The following is a 17,003-nucleotide window of genomic DNA, read 5'->3' as shown; positions in this document are numbered from 1 at the left end:
GGCCCTGGCCTTCTAGACCACTCACCAGGCGCCTCTTCTACCAGACAGAGGAGATGCCGCCTCAGGCTGTTACAGGAAAAGACTAAAGGGAAAAACACTGCCAACTGTAAACAATGGTAAGAAGTCACTACTCTGGGTGAGGCCCTCCCTACCTACTAGGAAAAAAGCCCCTCAGATGAGAGAAATGACCATCTATTTTAAGACTTTTTTTTTTAAGTTTATCTATTTTGAGAGAGAGAGAGAGAGAGAGAGAGAGAGAGAGAGAGAGAGCATGAGCAAGGGAGAGGGAGACAGAGAAGGAGAGAGACAGAATCTCTCAGTGCAGAGCCTGACATGGGATGGGGCTCGGGCTCACAAACTGAGCTCATGATCGGAGCTGAAACCAAGAGTCAGACGATGCTTAACTGACTGAGCCACCCAGGTGGCCCTAAAGTCATGTTTTAAGTCACTAGAAAACATTTTAAGTTATTAAGCTGTGATGGATACATAGCCGCTAAAATACTCAATTTTAATTAGAAGGAAAGAAGTTCCGATACTGAACTGAAATTCCCAAGGAAGATTCTTCCTGAAATTCAGGACATTTCATAGCAGAATTTTTTAAAATACCTTTCAGCTCAACTTTTTTTTTTTTTTTCCTTCATGAACCAGCAAGTATAAGACCTTCACCTGTCTGAGAATATGAATAGAAATGTGGACTTCTCTGAACTGGCTTTCCAACTTTTTCTAAAAATATTTAATCACGTTGGGTCCAAAGCACTTATGATTACAACAAATTAATTACATTAAATGTAGGAAAAAGTTGCTGTCAATTCTCAATTCTATGATACAAAGACGACCTGTAATATTAGCTTGGCTCCTAACCGTGGTCACCTCAGCTCGGATAAAGCCCTGTCCACCGTGACTCTGTATTTATTTTTTTAAATGCTTATTTATTTATTGTGAGAGAGAGAGAGAGAGAGAGAACACGAGTTGGGTAGGGGTAGGGAGATAGGGAGAGAATGCCAAGCAGGCTCCACGCTCATCAGCACGGAGCCCGACGTGGGGCTGGATCCCACAACTGTGAGATCATGACCCAAGTCGAGACCAAGAGCCAGACACTCAACTGACTGAGCCACCCAGGCACCCCATACAGTATTTTTTAAACTGGGCTCTTCCTGAGTCTCGGTTCAGAAAAAGGCATTAACTCTGTCCACCAGCCCTCTCCCATCTCTGCTCTTCAGGTGCACTCTACTGGATTCCCCCCTTTCTTATCTAGGACAGACACCGTGAGCAGATTCCATGATTTTTCCAGTAACTTTCAGACCCTCAAATTCAGTCCTAAAACTTCAATCCCAAATCTGATCCAAAACGTCCCTCCAGCACCGCCAGCTAGAAGTGTGGCTTGGTGGGACTCGGTCCGCTTTTTCTTCCCTTCCTTCCAGGGTGTTCTGGGCACGAGGACAGAGAGGAGCGCAGCGGTCTTCCGCAACTGGTTGGTCTTGCCGCGGGTCCACCTGGCTGTGTGTTACGTTAATGGCCTCGGCAAATGTTACGATTCCAGCGTAGATGCTGTGCAAGCCTGCCTGGAATGGTGTTCGATCTCCACCGCGAGCCCCAACCCCGGGAATCCTCCTACTGGTCCGACCAGCAATTTGTCCCCCGATTTCCTTTCAGCTTTACCTGCAGGCAGCACTAGGCGCCTTTCCTTCCTCTGCTCCCCATGCTCCGTGACGCCAAGCCAATGGGCCCACCAGAGTATTCTCCCATGCCAGTCAGGGGGCAGCAAAACTGGCACTTGGTGGGAAGACACCCCCGTGTCCGCCCTAAGCACACCACACCGGTCCCTTCTCATCCATCTGGCATAGCTAATGCAGCAGCCTCCCACCTGCAGGGGGCACTGGCCATAGCGCAAGGTACCAGTCAGTCCTTTATGCTTCTAGTCCCCTCAAACTATAGCCCAGATCAGTAGGGACCGGGACAGGGTATGGGACGGGACAGCAAAACCCTCTCTCAACACTCCACATCGCTGACAACTATAACCTGTCTGCTCCGTATATACAGTGTGGGGTGAAGTGGTCAGCGGCAGTCAGGCAGATTCTGCCCCCTTTTTCTAAGTTTTAGGATAGACTCCTCTGGGTTCAGCTGTGGGGCGAAGGCAGCAGACGCACGGACAACAGGAAAAGTCACACCCATGGTGACAGTGTTGGCATCACATCGTCAGGAAAGCAAGTCTGACTGGATACCAATATTTAAGACCACTCGTCTCCAAAGCGGGGGACATGCTCTAAGTGTGCACAGTGGAATACCGGAAAATAATTACAGGAAAAATAAAATAAAATTCCAGTTTATTTCTAATCTCCACCATTTACTTTCTATGTTGTGTATATGCTTTATAATAGGTATGAAATCCACAGAATATAAACATATGCAGATATGCACAAACATTTTAATCATAGGGCTGTGCGATCAAGATCTGCAGAACACTACTCTAGGCCGGTGGTTCCCAACTGTGGCAATGATGCCCCCACCCGAGTGACATCCGGCTGGGTCTGGAGACATTTTTAGCTGTTGCTCTTGGGGGAGGGGGTACTGGGCATCTGGTGGGGAGAGACCAGGGATGCTGCCACACATCCTGCACGGGGCGCACAGGAAAGCGACAGTAACACCCTGCCCCTCCCCAAAGGATGATCTGGCCAAGGCTGAGAAACTCTGTTCTGTATCAGCAAACTGGACGTTATATGTGAAGGCAGTAGAACCAATGTGGAGGGCACTGCTGTTTGCCTCGCCGGCCTCCACTCCCCTCTTCCTGTCTTCATAAGACGCCTAATTTCTTAAGTCATGCAGTTTGGACCATATCGAACCCATTTCTGGTTTTAGCCCTGACTCACTCAATCAACGTAATACCATCTATGTTGCCATGTCATCTGTTCGGAGTTGGGCACATGATTCGGCCCAAAATAAACAGCATAATCCCCTGGGAGCAGTAACTGGTTTAGAGATGGGTGCATTAGAGTCGGTCCAATCAGATCAAGCTCAAGACTTTTCAATGGTGGAGAAATACTAGGAGCTTCTGGAAGCCATTCTGCGTTCATGATCTCCAATCTTGGAATCATGAGGATATTTCTGGAACACAGGAATCACTGGGGGGTCCTGCAGTGATGATGTTGAGCCGTTTAAATAAGCCCTCCCCGAAGCCTGTTCTCTCTCTAAAATTTAGGTGTATGTGCCAATAATCAAGCCAGTTGGAAGTGAATTTTTATTACTTACAAATGAAAGCCTCCTAAATGAGCCTAGTCAATAAGAAAAAATTTACACCCTCACTAATTCAAGAAACCACTTACAGAATTTGAGTATTATCAATAATCTTCCAAAAAGCAGTTAGGACTTGTGTTTCTAGGAGGCTATGTTTCTTCCAACAGTTATGAGGAAACTCCCTGGATAGGATTTTGATTTTGCTCCTAAGGTAATACTGCTCTAACTACTGATGCCCAAGTTCAGAGATAACTCTCTGTGGGATATCCCACTCAGTGAAACCATGGAAAGGGTTTGAACAGGGTAGCAGAAAGGCCATGAGCAGCGAGTGGTTAAATTATGTCTTGAAGCGGTCATGAGAGAGAGCTGCTCTCTAGAATCTATTTGCCCAATTTTCTAAAAAATCTATTACCTGGATTTTTCTGTGTCTTCTCCCCCTTACTAATTATTCTTATATGCACCCCCCCCCCATTCCTTCAGCCCAGAACTGAAGTCTTGTGTTTATCACATAAACATGTATTTAACCTTTTCATTTTACCCGCATAAGCCGTACCTGATTATTTTCCCGCTATGGACTAGGTTTCTCTCTTCCAGTTTATGCAGAACAAAGCTAGACTATCACTATTACAACATTCACACTAGATTTTTTTCTATCTTTATTAGACCAGCGACACAAAAAACGTTTAATTATGCAAATTTTTACCTTTTAAACTCTGAGTATCAAGTAACAAGGACGCCTTTCAAAAGCTAGATGTTTTCAACAAGAACCGGTTTTCTACATACACAGTCACTCATCCTAGACACTAAAGCCGAGATCAATATGCTCTTTATTATAATTGCTACCCAACTGAGAGTAAACTGTTTTCCAGATTCACAGCTTCTACATAATAGCTACAACTTGGATTCCACCAACAAATGATACCCGCCAGACAACCTGTGATCCCAATCTATGGAGTTTCCAGTAATTCCCCTCTTCATTGGCTACCTCTATAGTCACGACTTGAAAACACTAGTACCTGTTTCTATATAATATTCTGGAATGTCTTATTTGAATACCTGGCATAAGGCTTAGAAGATTTCAGTTATGCAAATTCTGTATTTACTCAAAGCAAAATGCATCGTTTTTATGCAGCTAATTATCTTTTAGATGCTATTTCCTATATTCTGTATCATTTAGAAAGAACATTTAAATAGCACCCTACTTTCTTTTTTTATTTTTGAGACAGAGAGAGAGAGGGCATGCGAGCGAGCGCAAGTGGGGGAGGGACAGAGAGAGAGAGGGAGACACAGAATCTGAAGCAGGCTCCAGGCTGTCAGCACAGAGCCCGCCGCAGGGCTCAAACTCGGGAACCGCGAGATCATGACCTTGAAGTTGGACACTCAACCGACTGAGCCACTTAGGCGCCGGTAAATAGCGCCCTACCGAATGAATAAAAAACTCTACAGTATTTTCTAAACCTGAGGAGAATCATTTTTAGCAAGTCCACGAATCCAAAATAATGTTACTGTATGCCAATTAGAGTTTCAGCAAATCTTAATAGAGAACCATGTTCCCAATTCATAAATAATCAAAGCACTACTTTTATTTGGGACAATTTAACAGAGCACATAAATCTAAACCCCAGATAAGCCACACACTACCTTTTATTCAGTTAGTCAATCATTAAGTAAGTATCGATTAGGCATCTGTAACAAGTGTGATACTGTACTTGACGTGTACCGGTGATGAAAGGTGATGAAAACCGACACGGTTGCTATTCCCATGAAGGCTACTTCCAGCGGGAATCCCTCATACAAACACCACACGGCCTTTAAAACCGTCTGTCACAGGGGTGCCTGGGCGGCTCAGTAGGTTGAGCGTCCGTCCGTCCAACTCTTGATTTTGGCTCAGGCCCTGATCCCAGGGTCTCGGGATTGAGCCCTGCGCCGGGCTCTGCACTGAGCATGGAGCCTGCTTGGGATTCTCTCTCTCCCTCTCCTCCCCCCACTCTGCCCCTCTACCCCGCTCTCACGCACTCTCTAAAATAAAATTAAAAATTAAAAAAAATGTCTGTCACATATGTAAAATACACTGAAGAAGCAAAAGCCAACGTATATTCTCGATATACATAAGTCTTCTATAAAATATTACGTGCACACTGTGACGTGTCTTTTACCAAAATTTCTTTCAGCACGGCAGGCCCCCTGTCAAACACGTGCCTCACACTCCCAAGGTGACCATTAGCTGATACAGATTACATTCCTAGGCACAAGCAAAGTACAAGTACACCAGGTGACAGATGTCCATAATGCAGGCGGGGGGGGGGGGGGGGGGGGGGTGGCCGGGGCGATACTCAATCTTGGACACACCTTGGATTACCTATTTTAAAACCTTAAAGACATACTATAGTCCCACTAAGATACATTTTAAAGGCTATGGTGAGTATATTTGACGACAAAGGAAAAAACACATGCCACCAAAATAGGACTAAAGCATATAATCCAGGTCATCTGCCTCTAACTCCCGGGACAGCTTAGCCCGGCTCTTCCAGGTGCTGAGCACGTCTACTAAGTCGTCGCCTGGCTGCCACTGCTTCTTCAGCAGCTGAAGGGTGTCACTAACATTATATGGACTGCCAGAACCCCCGAGACATCTGAGAAGGAAAGTTTAAAGGATTTTTCTTGTATTTTTTTTAATGCTTATTTATTTTTGAGAGAGAGAGAGAGAGAGAGAGAGAGAGAGAGAAGGGGGGAGGGGCGGAGAGAGAGGGAGACAGGATTGGAAGCAGGCTCCAGGCTCTGAGCTATCAGCACAGAGCCTGACGCGCGGGACTTGAACTCACCTGAGATCACGACCCGAGCGGAAGTCAGACACTTAACTGACTAATCCACCCAGGCACCCCATTAAAGGATTTTTCTTAATAGGTATAACGTCTGGACCCAGAAGGGCCACTCCAAAGGATTTCGGTGTTTCTCTTCCTGAGAATGCTTAAACAGTAGAAAAGGAACCACGGGTTTTGTTATGTAGTAACAAAATCTGTTTAAATATGCTTTTTATTTTGATAACAATACAACCCAGATTTGGGGACGAGAGGGAAGAAAGCAGAAAACTGCAGTATCCCTAAAGATACTAAAAATCAACATCCAACGAATGACGTTCACCCATGCAGAAGTAACACATCGTAAGAGCTGGTTACGAATGAATGTGCGGGTAGGTGTCAAAACCTTAAAGATGGGTTTTGCCTCGGTGATTGTACCTTTAATGGTTTATCCTAAGAAACCGATCAGAGACCTACACATACATGTACACGTAAGGATGTCCAGTTATTTGTTTGTAAAAAATTAGAAATAAGATTAAAAAGAAATTATCATCAGAATAAGTTAGGGAGCCCTGTCATAAAATTACTTTAACATCCTCACTGAACTCCAGTCACTGGGCTTGGAAATTGTGTTCACCTTTTTCATGGCAACCACTGAACAGTAGAGTGACTACAGGTACACTCAGAAAATTCACTCCCGTGCTGTCATTAAAACTCAATATATTACTAAGAAGAAAGCAATTTAAAGAATACGAGCCTATTTTAAAATTAGCTATGAGGGGCGCCTGGGTGGCTCAGTCGGTTAAGCGGCCGACTTCGGCTCAGGTCACGATCTCGCGGTCCGTGAGTTCGAGCCCCGCGTCAGGCTCTGTGCTGACAGCCCGGAGCCTGGAGCCTGCTTCAGATTCTGTGTCTCCCTCTCTCTGACCCTCCCCTGTTCATGCTCTGTCTCTCTCTGTCTCAAAAATAAATAAAAACGTTAAAAAAAATTAAAAAAAAAATTAGCTATGAAATTACATTTGGTACACATATACATGCAGAGAACCTTTTCCAAAGAGCTTATTTTTAGGTGTTGCTTTGTGGGTGGTTTTTCCTGCAGTTCTCTTCTTTAAGGGTAACACTGTGTTAAAAAGAGGACTATTACAGATTAATGTAGGAGTATTTTTTGCCTTTGCAAAGAACCCAAGAAACTGTCTTTAAAAACAAAGTGAAAGAAACTTAAAGGACTAGGAGTTGTTTGGGACGCAGTTTTTATTTCCCAGGCTCTAATGTTAATTTTCAACTTAGTCGTAAGCCTCTTAGACCTGATAAACATAGTTCTTCGATATCATTAATTACTGATAAGTTAAACTTGCTTGGTATTAGTTCCCAAAGGCTAGTCACTAAATGGGAGGAACGTGACAAATTTACAAACAAAGGGCTCTGACTTCCTTACAAAGATAATGAATCTTAGAGTTTTGGAAAGATGCCAGCTTCACAACAGTGGAAACTACTAGTTAGAGCAAAGCAGGGAGTCTGCCTTTGGGCCAGGTGGCCCCACTGGGTTTACTGATTTTAACTATATGACAGACTCATGTTCTTTCATAAAAGGAAAGGGAAGTAACATACATATCCTAGGCTAGTGGGAATGTATCAAAATCCAATTCGTTACTGCCAAAACAGCCCTTCGAAGATTCATTCTGTCTTGAGTATCCACAAGAAATCCGGAGCTGCTGTAGAAGATGGAACTGAAACCTGTTAAATACGATGGCTTCAGGCACCACCCTAATCAACTCTATATTTTAATCAGTCCGTGTGAGTTGTGCCGGCTGCTGCAATCTTCCTCCATCACCAGGGAAGAGGCTGGAGCTCCAGTAGGAGAATTAGCAGCCAGAGGGCACTGTGAAGGGCAGGTAGGGAAATTCATCAAGACAGGGCGATAGATTTTTGCAGTAAGCCTCACAGAAGCTGCTCCAGACCAGGTAACTCTCCTAGTCTGGGATACAAAGAATTTTTTTAAAAAACCACCTCACTAAAAACAGGAAATCAAAATTACGGAGTAAGAAATCATTTTTAAAAATTACCCTTCTTGGCTTGAGAAATGACTTTTGCACGGCCAACCTGTTTCAAACTCCCCAGAATGAAAATTAATACACTAGATTAATTTAGGAATACACCCCCATACCCGTTACTCTCAGGAAACACTGGGGGATGATGTGACCAGATGGAGAAGGAAGGACAGGTTAGAGATGAATGAGAAATTCTTCCTATCTATGAAGAACCAAAACTTTTTGGCTGGAGAAACAAAGTGGGTGATCACCTACATAAGAACAAAGAGTTCAGGAACATTTTCATCCCTTACTTTTGGGCAGGTTAAGTTCTCAACCGTTACTGGTTTGTAATAAGGAGCACACTTCAGGCCAAGCTGCAACTAAAATACTCAAGTCAAGATGATAATCCACAATAAATTCTATTTTATGCAGACTGTCCCACACTTAAAAAATTGCTGTGCCAGGCCTCTTATTTGAGGTCCTCAAATAAGACCAAATTCCTGGAAGACTGCAAAAGGACCCAAAGCCACCAGCTGTATTAAAAGGAAAAAAAAAAAAATTACTAATACTCAAAAATATTTTCACTACTATTTTCCGAAGAATCGAAAGATCAGCTCCCTTCCTAACCCCCCCTACCACCCAACCTCCCTAAAACCGCGTTGCCACCGCTGAAAAATACAAGGTGCGTGACGATCAAAAAAATGCAGAGCTCTCAAAACAGGGCACATCTTACGGCGGACGCGTCCACCGGCAGGTGAGAAGCATTTCAACACACCGCCCTGACCTCATCCCCCCACCCCCACCCCAAGGCCCCCAGAGGCCCTCCCGCGGGTTGCGGGTCAGCATCGCGGCTCGCCAGCGCTACCTTCCAGGCCCCTGCTGATGCCCAACACCTGCAGCCCTCTAGGCTGGCTAAACTCGCCGCGGCGCGACCCCGAGGACCCCCCCGGGCCCACCCCAGCACCCGCAAGACTGCCCAGGCCCTTGGGAAACAGGCCCTGGAGCACAATCCGGGCAGAAGGACAGCGAGTGCAGCACAGCCAGGGCGGCCGGCCGGGAGGATGTGGGGCGGACCGCGCCACAGTGGCCAGGCAGGACCGCCCCCGAGTGACACTCGTCACGCCAGCCTCTGATTGTTTAAGAGGAGAAAAAGCCAGACTCGCCGAGGCGGGGGAGAAAGGGCGTGGGAGCGCGGCGGGCTCGGGGTGAAACCACCCCCGGGGGATGCGGCCCGAGGTGGGGGAAGGCCCGCGCCCCCAGGGCCTCCCCACCGCCGGGACTTCCTCCTCTGGGAGCCGGCGTTCCGGCCCGGCGAGGGCGGGTAACCGGGGGGCAGGGGGCGCCCCAGGGCGGGAGGGGGGGGGGGGGCGGGGACGCAGGGTCTGGACGGGACGCTCACCCGCCGGCGAAGAGGTGAAGCAGCGTGTTCTCCTTCTGCTGCGTGCCCGTCGCCATGGCCGCGCCGGCTCCACGGCCCGCCGCCTCCGGGTGCCCGGGGAGCGAGGCCGCTGGAGGGATGCGCGAGGTGGCCCGCTCCGCTCTCCCCGCGGCCCTCAGGCGGCTGCCGGCGCCGCCCCCATGCGCGCGCGGCCGGACAACCCGCTCCCTCGCCCAGCGCCCTCCGTGGCGTGGCCGCCGGCGCCTCACCGGCCTCTGCGGCGCGAGCCCAGCACCAGCCGGAGTCCGGCGCGCGGCCGTCACGTGGCGGGGGCCGGGCCGTGACGTCACGCGGCGGCGCGAGCCCGGGGCGGCACGCGGCGGGGGTGTGGGCCCGGATCCCGCGCGCCCATTGGCCGGCATGTGAGCGTGGGCGGGGCGACGGCGCAGCCTGGGCGGGCGTCTGCTCCGAGCGAAAGGCTGGGCGGGGCCGGCCTGGGCCGAGGCACCGGGAGCGAGAACCGGCCGACGCCGCTCGGTCCGCGCTCTGATGCAGACAGAGCCGCCTTGGCAAAGCCTAGGGGGACCCAGGGCCGGGACTCTTCCTTTTTTTTTTTTTTTTAGTGTATTTTTAGTTTAGTTTTTGTGATACGATGTGCAAAAAGGTGTATAAATTACATATTGCATCCCGCAGCTCTGTATTCAACGTCCAGCTTAGGGAAAACACATAAAACAGACTAACTTATTTTTGATTTTTCTGTAATTAGCATTATGTCCTGCAAAAACGCTTTTGGCCTATCCTTTCTGATCATCCGCCACCCAGGCTTCTGAGCTCCAAGCTTCTATATTCAAGCTGCTTCTCTACTTGTCCTTGGGTCACTGTCAAACTCAGCTGGCATCTTACCTCCAAGTCTGATAGGCAGGCCTTCCCTGGTCGCCCTGCAGCACCCTCTATCACATGATTCCACTTCATTTGCTCACATAGGCTCCTGCAGTTACTTTGCTGATTTATTCCTCTAAGCTGACCGTCTACCCCTGGAGTGTAAGCTTCAGGAGAGCAGGGATCTTGTTTCTTATTTCTGGTTGTTCCTGACAAGGTACCTGCCGCCAGTAATGACCCGAGAAGCTAATGAATACTTGTGCCGAACTGAACTCATCTTTCCATTCTTCCCCTTCCCCAAACCTGCCCTGCCTCTTGTATTTCCTGTCCTGGTGGTGACACCAGCATCTGCACAGACACTAACACCAGAAACTTTCCTGTTACCTTGGACTCCCCACTCTCTGTTTCTCTCAGCAGGCCCTCACTCACCTGGCATTTCTGTCTCCTGAAATTCTCCCAAAGCCATCTCCTTCTCTGTGTTCCTTCCATTACTGCTGTTGAAAGTTTTCATGCCTCTCACCTACTCTGCAGTAAAAAAAATCTGCCCCTTTACCCAGTCTGTCATTCCCCGCTTCCATCCCCCTCCAGAGCACTACGTACAGAATATACCATGTTTTCAATCTCCAGAGTTGCTAAAAGCAGTACCTTGACCTAACCAAGCTGCTAGATGTCCAGTATGTAAACACAAAGAAAGCTTAAGCAGAAGGGAAATTGTGTGCAAACACAGGAGCTGGGTATTTGATTGCTGGGGCTCTTTAAAAACAGCTTTTAGGAGCAGTCATCCAAAACGCAAATGCAGTGAATACTCCATATTAAAACCATTACTCCCAGGCTTAGAAAGAGGGAAAGCCATACGAATGCTCCATGATATGAGGAAAAAGAGGAAAGGAAGGAAATAAGGCAAACAGGAAGAAAAAAAAATCAAGTTTCTTCGTGTTTCCTGGATCTCCCAGATCCCTTGCTTTAGCTGCTTGTGAAGTCAGCGTTGGTCTTAGCTGAAGATGATTTATGGGGCATGAGTACAAGGAAGGAGAAAGTAATACAACCCTGTTAACCAGGAAGGAACCTCTCTCATCTAGGCAGGATTCTAACCCGAGGGGATGCCATGCTTGAGACACAGCCCTCCACATTGGCTGCTCTCACGGAAGTGTCTGAGGCTGGGACCCAGGCTTCTAACACCAGGGCTGGGTGCCAGCCTCTATTTATTTATTTATCTTGGTGGTGACTCCACGCTCAACGCAGGGCTCGATCTCATGGCTCTGAGATCAAGAGTCACATGCTCTATCAACTGAGCCAGTGGGGTGCCCCCAGCCTCTGGCTTTTTTTTTTTTTTTAAGTTTATTTATTTTGAGAGAAAGAGAGAGAGAGAGAGAGAGAGAGAGAGAGAGAGAGAGAATGTGGACGTGCAAGTGGGGAGGGAGCAGAGAGAGAGGATCCGAGGCAGGCTCCACACTGTCCGCGCAGAGCCCGATGCAGGGCTCGAACCCATGAACTGGGAGATCACAACCAGAGCAGAAGCTGGATGCTTAAAAGACTGAGCCACTCAGGTGCCCCCAGGCTCTTGCTTTCTTTTGCTCAGCTAGCCTAGGCTGTGCTGGACGCATGCACAGCCCTCCCCACCTCCTTGTTAATAGTAACTCTGCCTTCATGTTAGAGTTTTTCCAAGGTCTTTCAGGTATATTGTCTTGTGGGATACTCACCATGTCTGGCAAGCCCTGTTGTTTTCGTTTCCTTTTTATGGATAAGCAAGACAAATTTGCCCAAGGTCACACAGCTAGTTAGTGGCTGATGCAATGCTCTTTCATGCCTCCGTGCCTTAGAACATGCTGTTGCCTAGGATGCCCCCTTCCTCTGCTGGCCCGATGCCTTCTGGACCTCATTTGAGACCAGCTCAAAAAATCAGCTATTCTGTGAGGCCACTGCTGTTCCCGTGGGGGCATCGAGTGCTTCCCTCTCCTGTTACCTGTCACTCAGCAAAGGGATCATGGCTGTGGCTACCAGGTCATGTTGCTGTGCATTCTTGCAGTGCAGGGCACCAGTGTTCCCTCCCTGCCTGGCATACGGGTTGGTGGGAGTGAAAGCTGGGACAATATTTTCAGAAGGAAGTCTGGACGTTTTGCCAAAATGTTGAAATGTGCACATCCTTTGACTGCCACGTGGAGGAAGAGATTTCATTCATTCATTTATTCAACATCTATTTATTGAGCATTTACTCTGTTTAAGGTAGTGTGCTAGGCTCGGGGTACATCAGGGGTTAAAATGGGTAAAAATCCTTGTCAAAACAGGAGCGCTCAGATCCAGCGACACATGAAAAGGATTATGCATCAAAGCAAGTGAGAGATGTCCCCAGGATGAAAGGTTGGTTAACATTTGGAGGTCAATCAATATAGCATAGGAACAGAATAAAAGAGAAAAACCAGGTGATTGTGGCAGTAGATGCAGAAAAAGCATTTGACAAAACTGAATACCCATTCCTGAAAAAAGCTCTTGGCAAACTGGGAATATGAAGGAGTTCCTCTCCCTGAATAAGGGCGTCTACAACAAATCTACAGCTAACTTCATACTGGTAGTAAGATTGCTTGCCTGCCTCCCCAAGATCAGCAACAAGACCGTCTATGCTTACCACTTTTCAGTGTGGCACTAGAGGTCCCAGTCAACGCAATAAGTCAAGAAAAATAAATACGAGACGTAAAGATCAGAAAGGAAGAAGTAAAATCGTCTTTAGTCACAGATGATATAACAGTTTACTACGGAGTCCTAATGAATCTGTATAACAAGGAATAGAACTAGTTAGTGAATTTAGTCAGATCACAAGAGACAAGGGTAATTATACAAGAAAGAAAGAATTTTTGCTAGCTACGAGCAATTTGAATATGAAAAAAATTTATTTTAGTGTTTATTTATTTTTAAAGGAGAGAGAGAGACAAAAAGCATGAGCGGGGGGAGGGGCAGAGAGAGAGAGGGAGATGCAGAATCAGAAGCAGGCTCCAGGCTCCGAGCTGGCAGCACAGAGTCTCGGATGCGGGTCTCGAACTCATGAGCTGTGAGATCACAACCTGAGCCAAAGTCGGATGCTTAACTGACCGAGCCACCCAGGCGCCCCCCAAAAAATTCTATTTACAACAGCATTTGAACAACAGCAACCATAACAAAGAAGTCAGACATAAAGGAATGCATGATTCCATTTATATGAAAATCGAGAAAAGGCAAAACCAACGTATAGTGACAGAGAGCAGATCAGTAGATGCCTAGGGCTGGGGCTAGGAAGGGGGTTGACTGCAAAGAGGCCAGAAGACATTCTTAGGGTGATGAAAATGTTCTCAAGCCTGATCGAGGTATACATACTTGTCAAACTTCAGTAAAATGGTTGCATCTTATTGTACGTAAATTATATCTCAATAACATTGATTGGAAAGGAAAAAAGCCAAGCAGACTACATGTATAAGCATACGTCCAACATATCAAGTTTAGGGATGAGGAAGGGCACAGACAGATGGTTCTACAGGGAGATCCACTTAGGCGCTAACCCCATTTAAGCCACCACTCCCAGTCTTGGTGGGTGGGGGAGGAGAGGCTTGTTTGGGTTTTTTGCAACTGTTCAAATTTTGAAGGGCCTGAGGCTCCCTGCTGACCCGTTGCTGGTTTCTTCTTGCTTTCTTCCTCTGATTGGTGGCTGTCAAACCTCTAATTGCTTCTTTAATCCTTGTTTTTCTGCAAAGCTGCCCGCTCCTGGGAAAACACCTCCCACTGCACCCCCACAGGCTGGGATTTCAGATCTTTCCAGGGAATTGTAAGGAGCATTTTGCTTCCTTATTAAGCCTAAGGTTGGAACAGGGCTCTTTTCCCTCCTGAGAGGCCTCACCTAGAATGAGCTGATGTTCAAGGCCCCTGTCTTCCCAGGGGCTGGTGGGTAGCAGGGGCAGGGGGTATGGTTGGGGGGCAAAGGACAATTGCCCTGCAGGCTGCTGCGCTCTTCCTTTTGTTTCTCCTTAAGAAATCCAGCCAGAGCCAAGTTTCTGCCACAGTCCTAATGAGGCTCTGCCAGCCCAGCCTCCTTGCTCATAAAAGGCCTGTGTTGTCCCGGCTACCGCAAGGATAAGCGCGGCCAGCAAGTTGCCCTCTTCAGGTCCGCCAGGCTGGAACCTGTTTGTCCAAGCTCTTTGTGAGCCCATCGCCCCTGCCCCCATGCTTCCCTGTTCCTTTCTTAGAAGGAATGCACTGTAGGGGAGGAAAAAGAAATTTGCTTCTACCCCTCTAGGTTCTTGGCTGTGACACCTCCTGTAATAAAAGAGAGATTCACAGGAGAAAAACGATTTAATTTCATACGTTTGGGGCCCCCAAAGACATCAGACCCAAAGAAGTGACCGGAGCAGATAGGTTTTCTACCTTTTTGACAAGGAAACCATAAAATTTGTGAAGAACTGACAAGACAAAGAAGTTTGGGCTTTTTTGGAAATTGGAAAGGAAGTACCAAGGTTTGTTTATCTGGCCTTCAGTACTGAGCAGCAGACCCTGTTACGAGGATTCTTAAATTTTTTTTTTTTAACGTTTATTTATTTTTGAGACAGAGAGAGACAGAGCATGAACGGGGGAGGGGCAGAGAGAGAGAGGGGGACACAGAATCGGAAGCAGGCTCCAGGCTCTGAGCCGTCAGCACGGAGCCCGACGCGGGGCTCGAACTCACGGAGTGTGAGATCGTGACCTGAGCTGAAGTCGGACGCTTAACCGACTGAGCCACCCAGGTGCCCCTTACGAGGATTCTTCCTCATACCTATTGGCGGCCGTTGAAATGCACAAGAAGTCTAGTTCCAGAGTGGGCTGGAGACAAAGAGGTTAAGGACCTGTGTCACCCTAAAAGAAGGGAGGGTTGTCTTTAAATGACACCCCCAGGGCACCACACCCTCTTCAAGCTCCAAATGGTTTTGAATAGTTCTCCTTCCTGGGATTTAACGACCCCCTGTAAATGGCCTCCCGGTCAGGCAAGGTCAGGGTTTGCCATCAAATGGGGCGGACCAAGGTCAGGCTCCGCGGCTGCTGGGGGAGTTAGCCTCCGGGGCTTCAGGGCCGGAGGCTCCTCACGGTTCCTCCAAGTTCCTCTCACAGATGAGCAGACCGAGCTCAGGAGAGGCTGAGGACGCTACCCCTGCCTGCAGAATGGGGGCGCTTCCCCGCCAAGCTGAGGCCGAGGTGAGCGCGCCCACCCTAGAGTCAGGCCGTGTGGGCTCAAGTCCCAGAATCTGGGGCAAATCAGCCTCTCTGAGCATCTGTTCCCCAACTGCCAGAGGAGATGATAAATAATAGTACCTGCCTCCCGGGGTTGTGGTGAGGATTATGTAAGGTAACGGCGCCTTGGCCAGAGGAACACAAGCCTTGTTACAGTCCTGCTTCTGGCTCCCCAGCCCCTCAGTATGGGATCAAGTCACATTATCGGTGGGACGTGGCGGGCAGCTGGAAAGGCTGTATAGGGCAAGAATCTTTGAGGACCCTTGGTATAGGAAGTGGGGTCTGGGTTCTCGTCCCCAGCGTGGGGCCCCGAACTGAGGAGAGGCCCGTTGCCCTCCTCAGCCCGACAGCGCTGAGTCCTGAGGGATGCTGGGCCAGGAGCGTCCACATGGGTGTCGCCGTTCCAGAAGCAATGGTGACCGGACCCTCAGCAGCTTCCCCCCGCTGGGGGGGGGGGGGTAGGGCAGGGCAAGAGAGAGAAATGGGGTAGACACCCCTCACTCACTCATTCATTCCACGGGACAAATGCTGCCTTGTCCCCCACTCTGTTGTATACCCGGGTATGGCATGGGGCATCCGTGGCGGGTGAACTTCACGGTCCCGCCTGCCTGGAGTTTCAGTCTTGCAGAGAAGAAAATCCCGGGTGGGGAAGAGTTCTTGTTCTCCGGGCAGCTTCACCTCAGCTACACCTGACAGAGTTTTGACAAGTAACAGCTCTCTCTGGCTTTCTGGAAGACAACACAGAGTTGCTAGGCAAAGGATGGAGAACGGGGCCTGGAGTCCCAGCGGCTCAGGGCACGGGTCCCCACCTGGGTCCCGGAACCGTCGGTGAAGCAGAACGAGCTTTTTTTCTGTTTGTTTATTTAATTTAATTAATTAATTTATGTTTAACCTTAATTTTTTTTTAAATGGCTTATTTATTCTTAAGAGAGAGAGAGACAGAGAAAGAGCAGGGGAGCGGCAGAGCGAGAGAGGGAGACACAGAATCCGAAGCAGGCTCCAGGCTCCGAGCTGTCAGCACAGAGCCCGACGCGGGGCTCGAACTCACAAGCCACGAGATCATGACCTGAGTGGAAGTCGGACACTTAACCGGCTGAGCCACCCAGGCGCCCCTAATTTATTTATTTATTCTTGGAGGGAGAGAGAGAGAGTGAGAGCGAGCAGGAGTGGGGGAGGGGCAGAGAGAAGGGGAGAGAGAGAGAATGAGCAGGGGAGGAGCAGAGAGAGAGGGCAGTGCGGAACCTGATGTAGGGCTCGAACCCACGAACTGTGAGATCATGACATGAGCTGAAATCAAGAGCCAGCTGCCCAACAGACTGAGCCACTCAGGCGCCCCCGATGGGTCCCTTTCCAATGGGCTTTTTTTCCGGGCCTGCCCGCTCAGGGAGGCAGAACCAGGCCACCCTTCAGAGGGCTGAAGGGGTGATGTGCCAACAAGCCCTGGGGAGTTTGAAGAATTCATTA

The 17,003-nt window shown here is 48.5% G+C and overlaps 1 protein-coding gene across 1 annotated transcript in view; it reads right to left on the bottom strand.

The window, feature by feature from the left end:
- SLC25A33 (solute carrier family 25 member 33) overlaps positions 1-9,725 on the bottom strand; it is a 34,138-nt gene extending 24,413 nt beyond the window's left edge. Inside the window, exon 1 of the mRNA XM_042950867.1 lies at positions 9,459-9,725. Coding sequence (XP_042806801.1) covers positions 9,459-9,514 — 56 coding nt within the window. The 5' untranslated portion in view covers positions 9,515-9,725. The remainder of the gene's footprint in view (positions 1-9,458) is intronic.
- Positions 9,726-17,003: the final 7,278 nt, after the last annotated feature.

This window comes from Panthera leo, chromosome C1, assembly GCF_018350215.1.
Source record: "Panthera leo isolate Ple1 chromosome C1, P.leo_Ple1_pat1.1, whole genome shotgun sequence".
NCBI classification, from domain to species: Eukaryota; Metazoa; Chordata; class Mammalia; order Carnivora; family Felidae; genus Panthera; species Panthera leo.
This window is presented reverse-complemented; position numbering and strand designations above follow the sequence as displayed.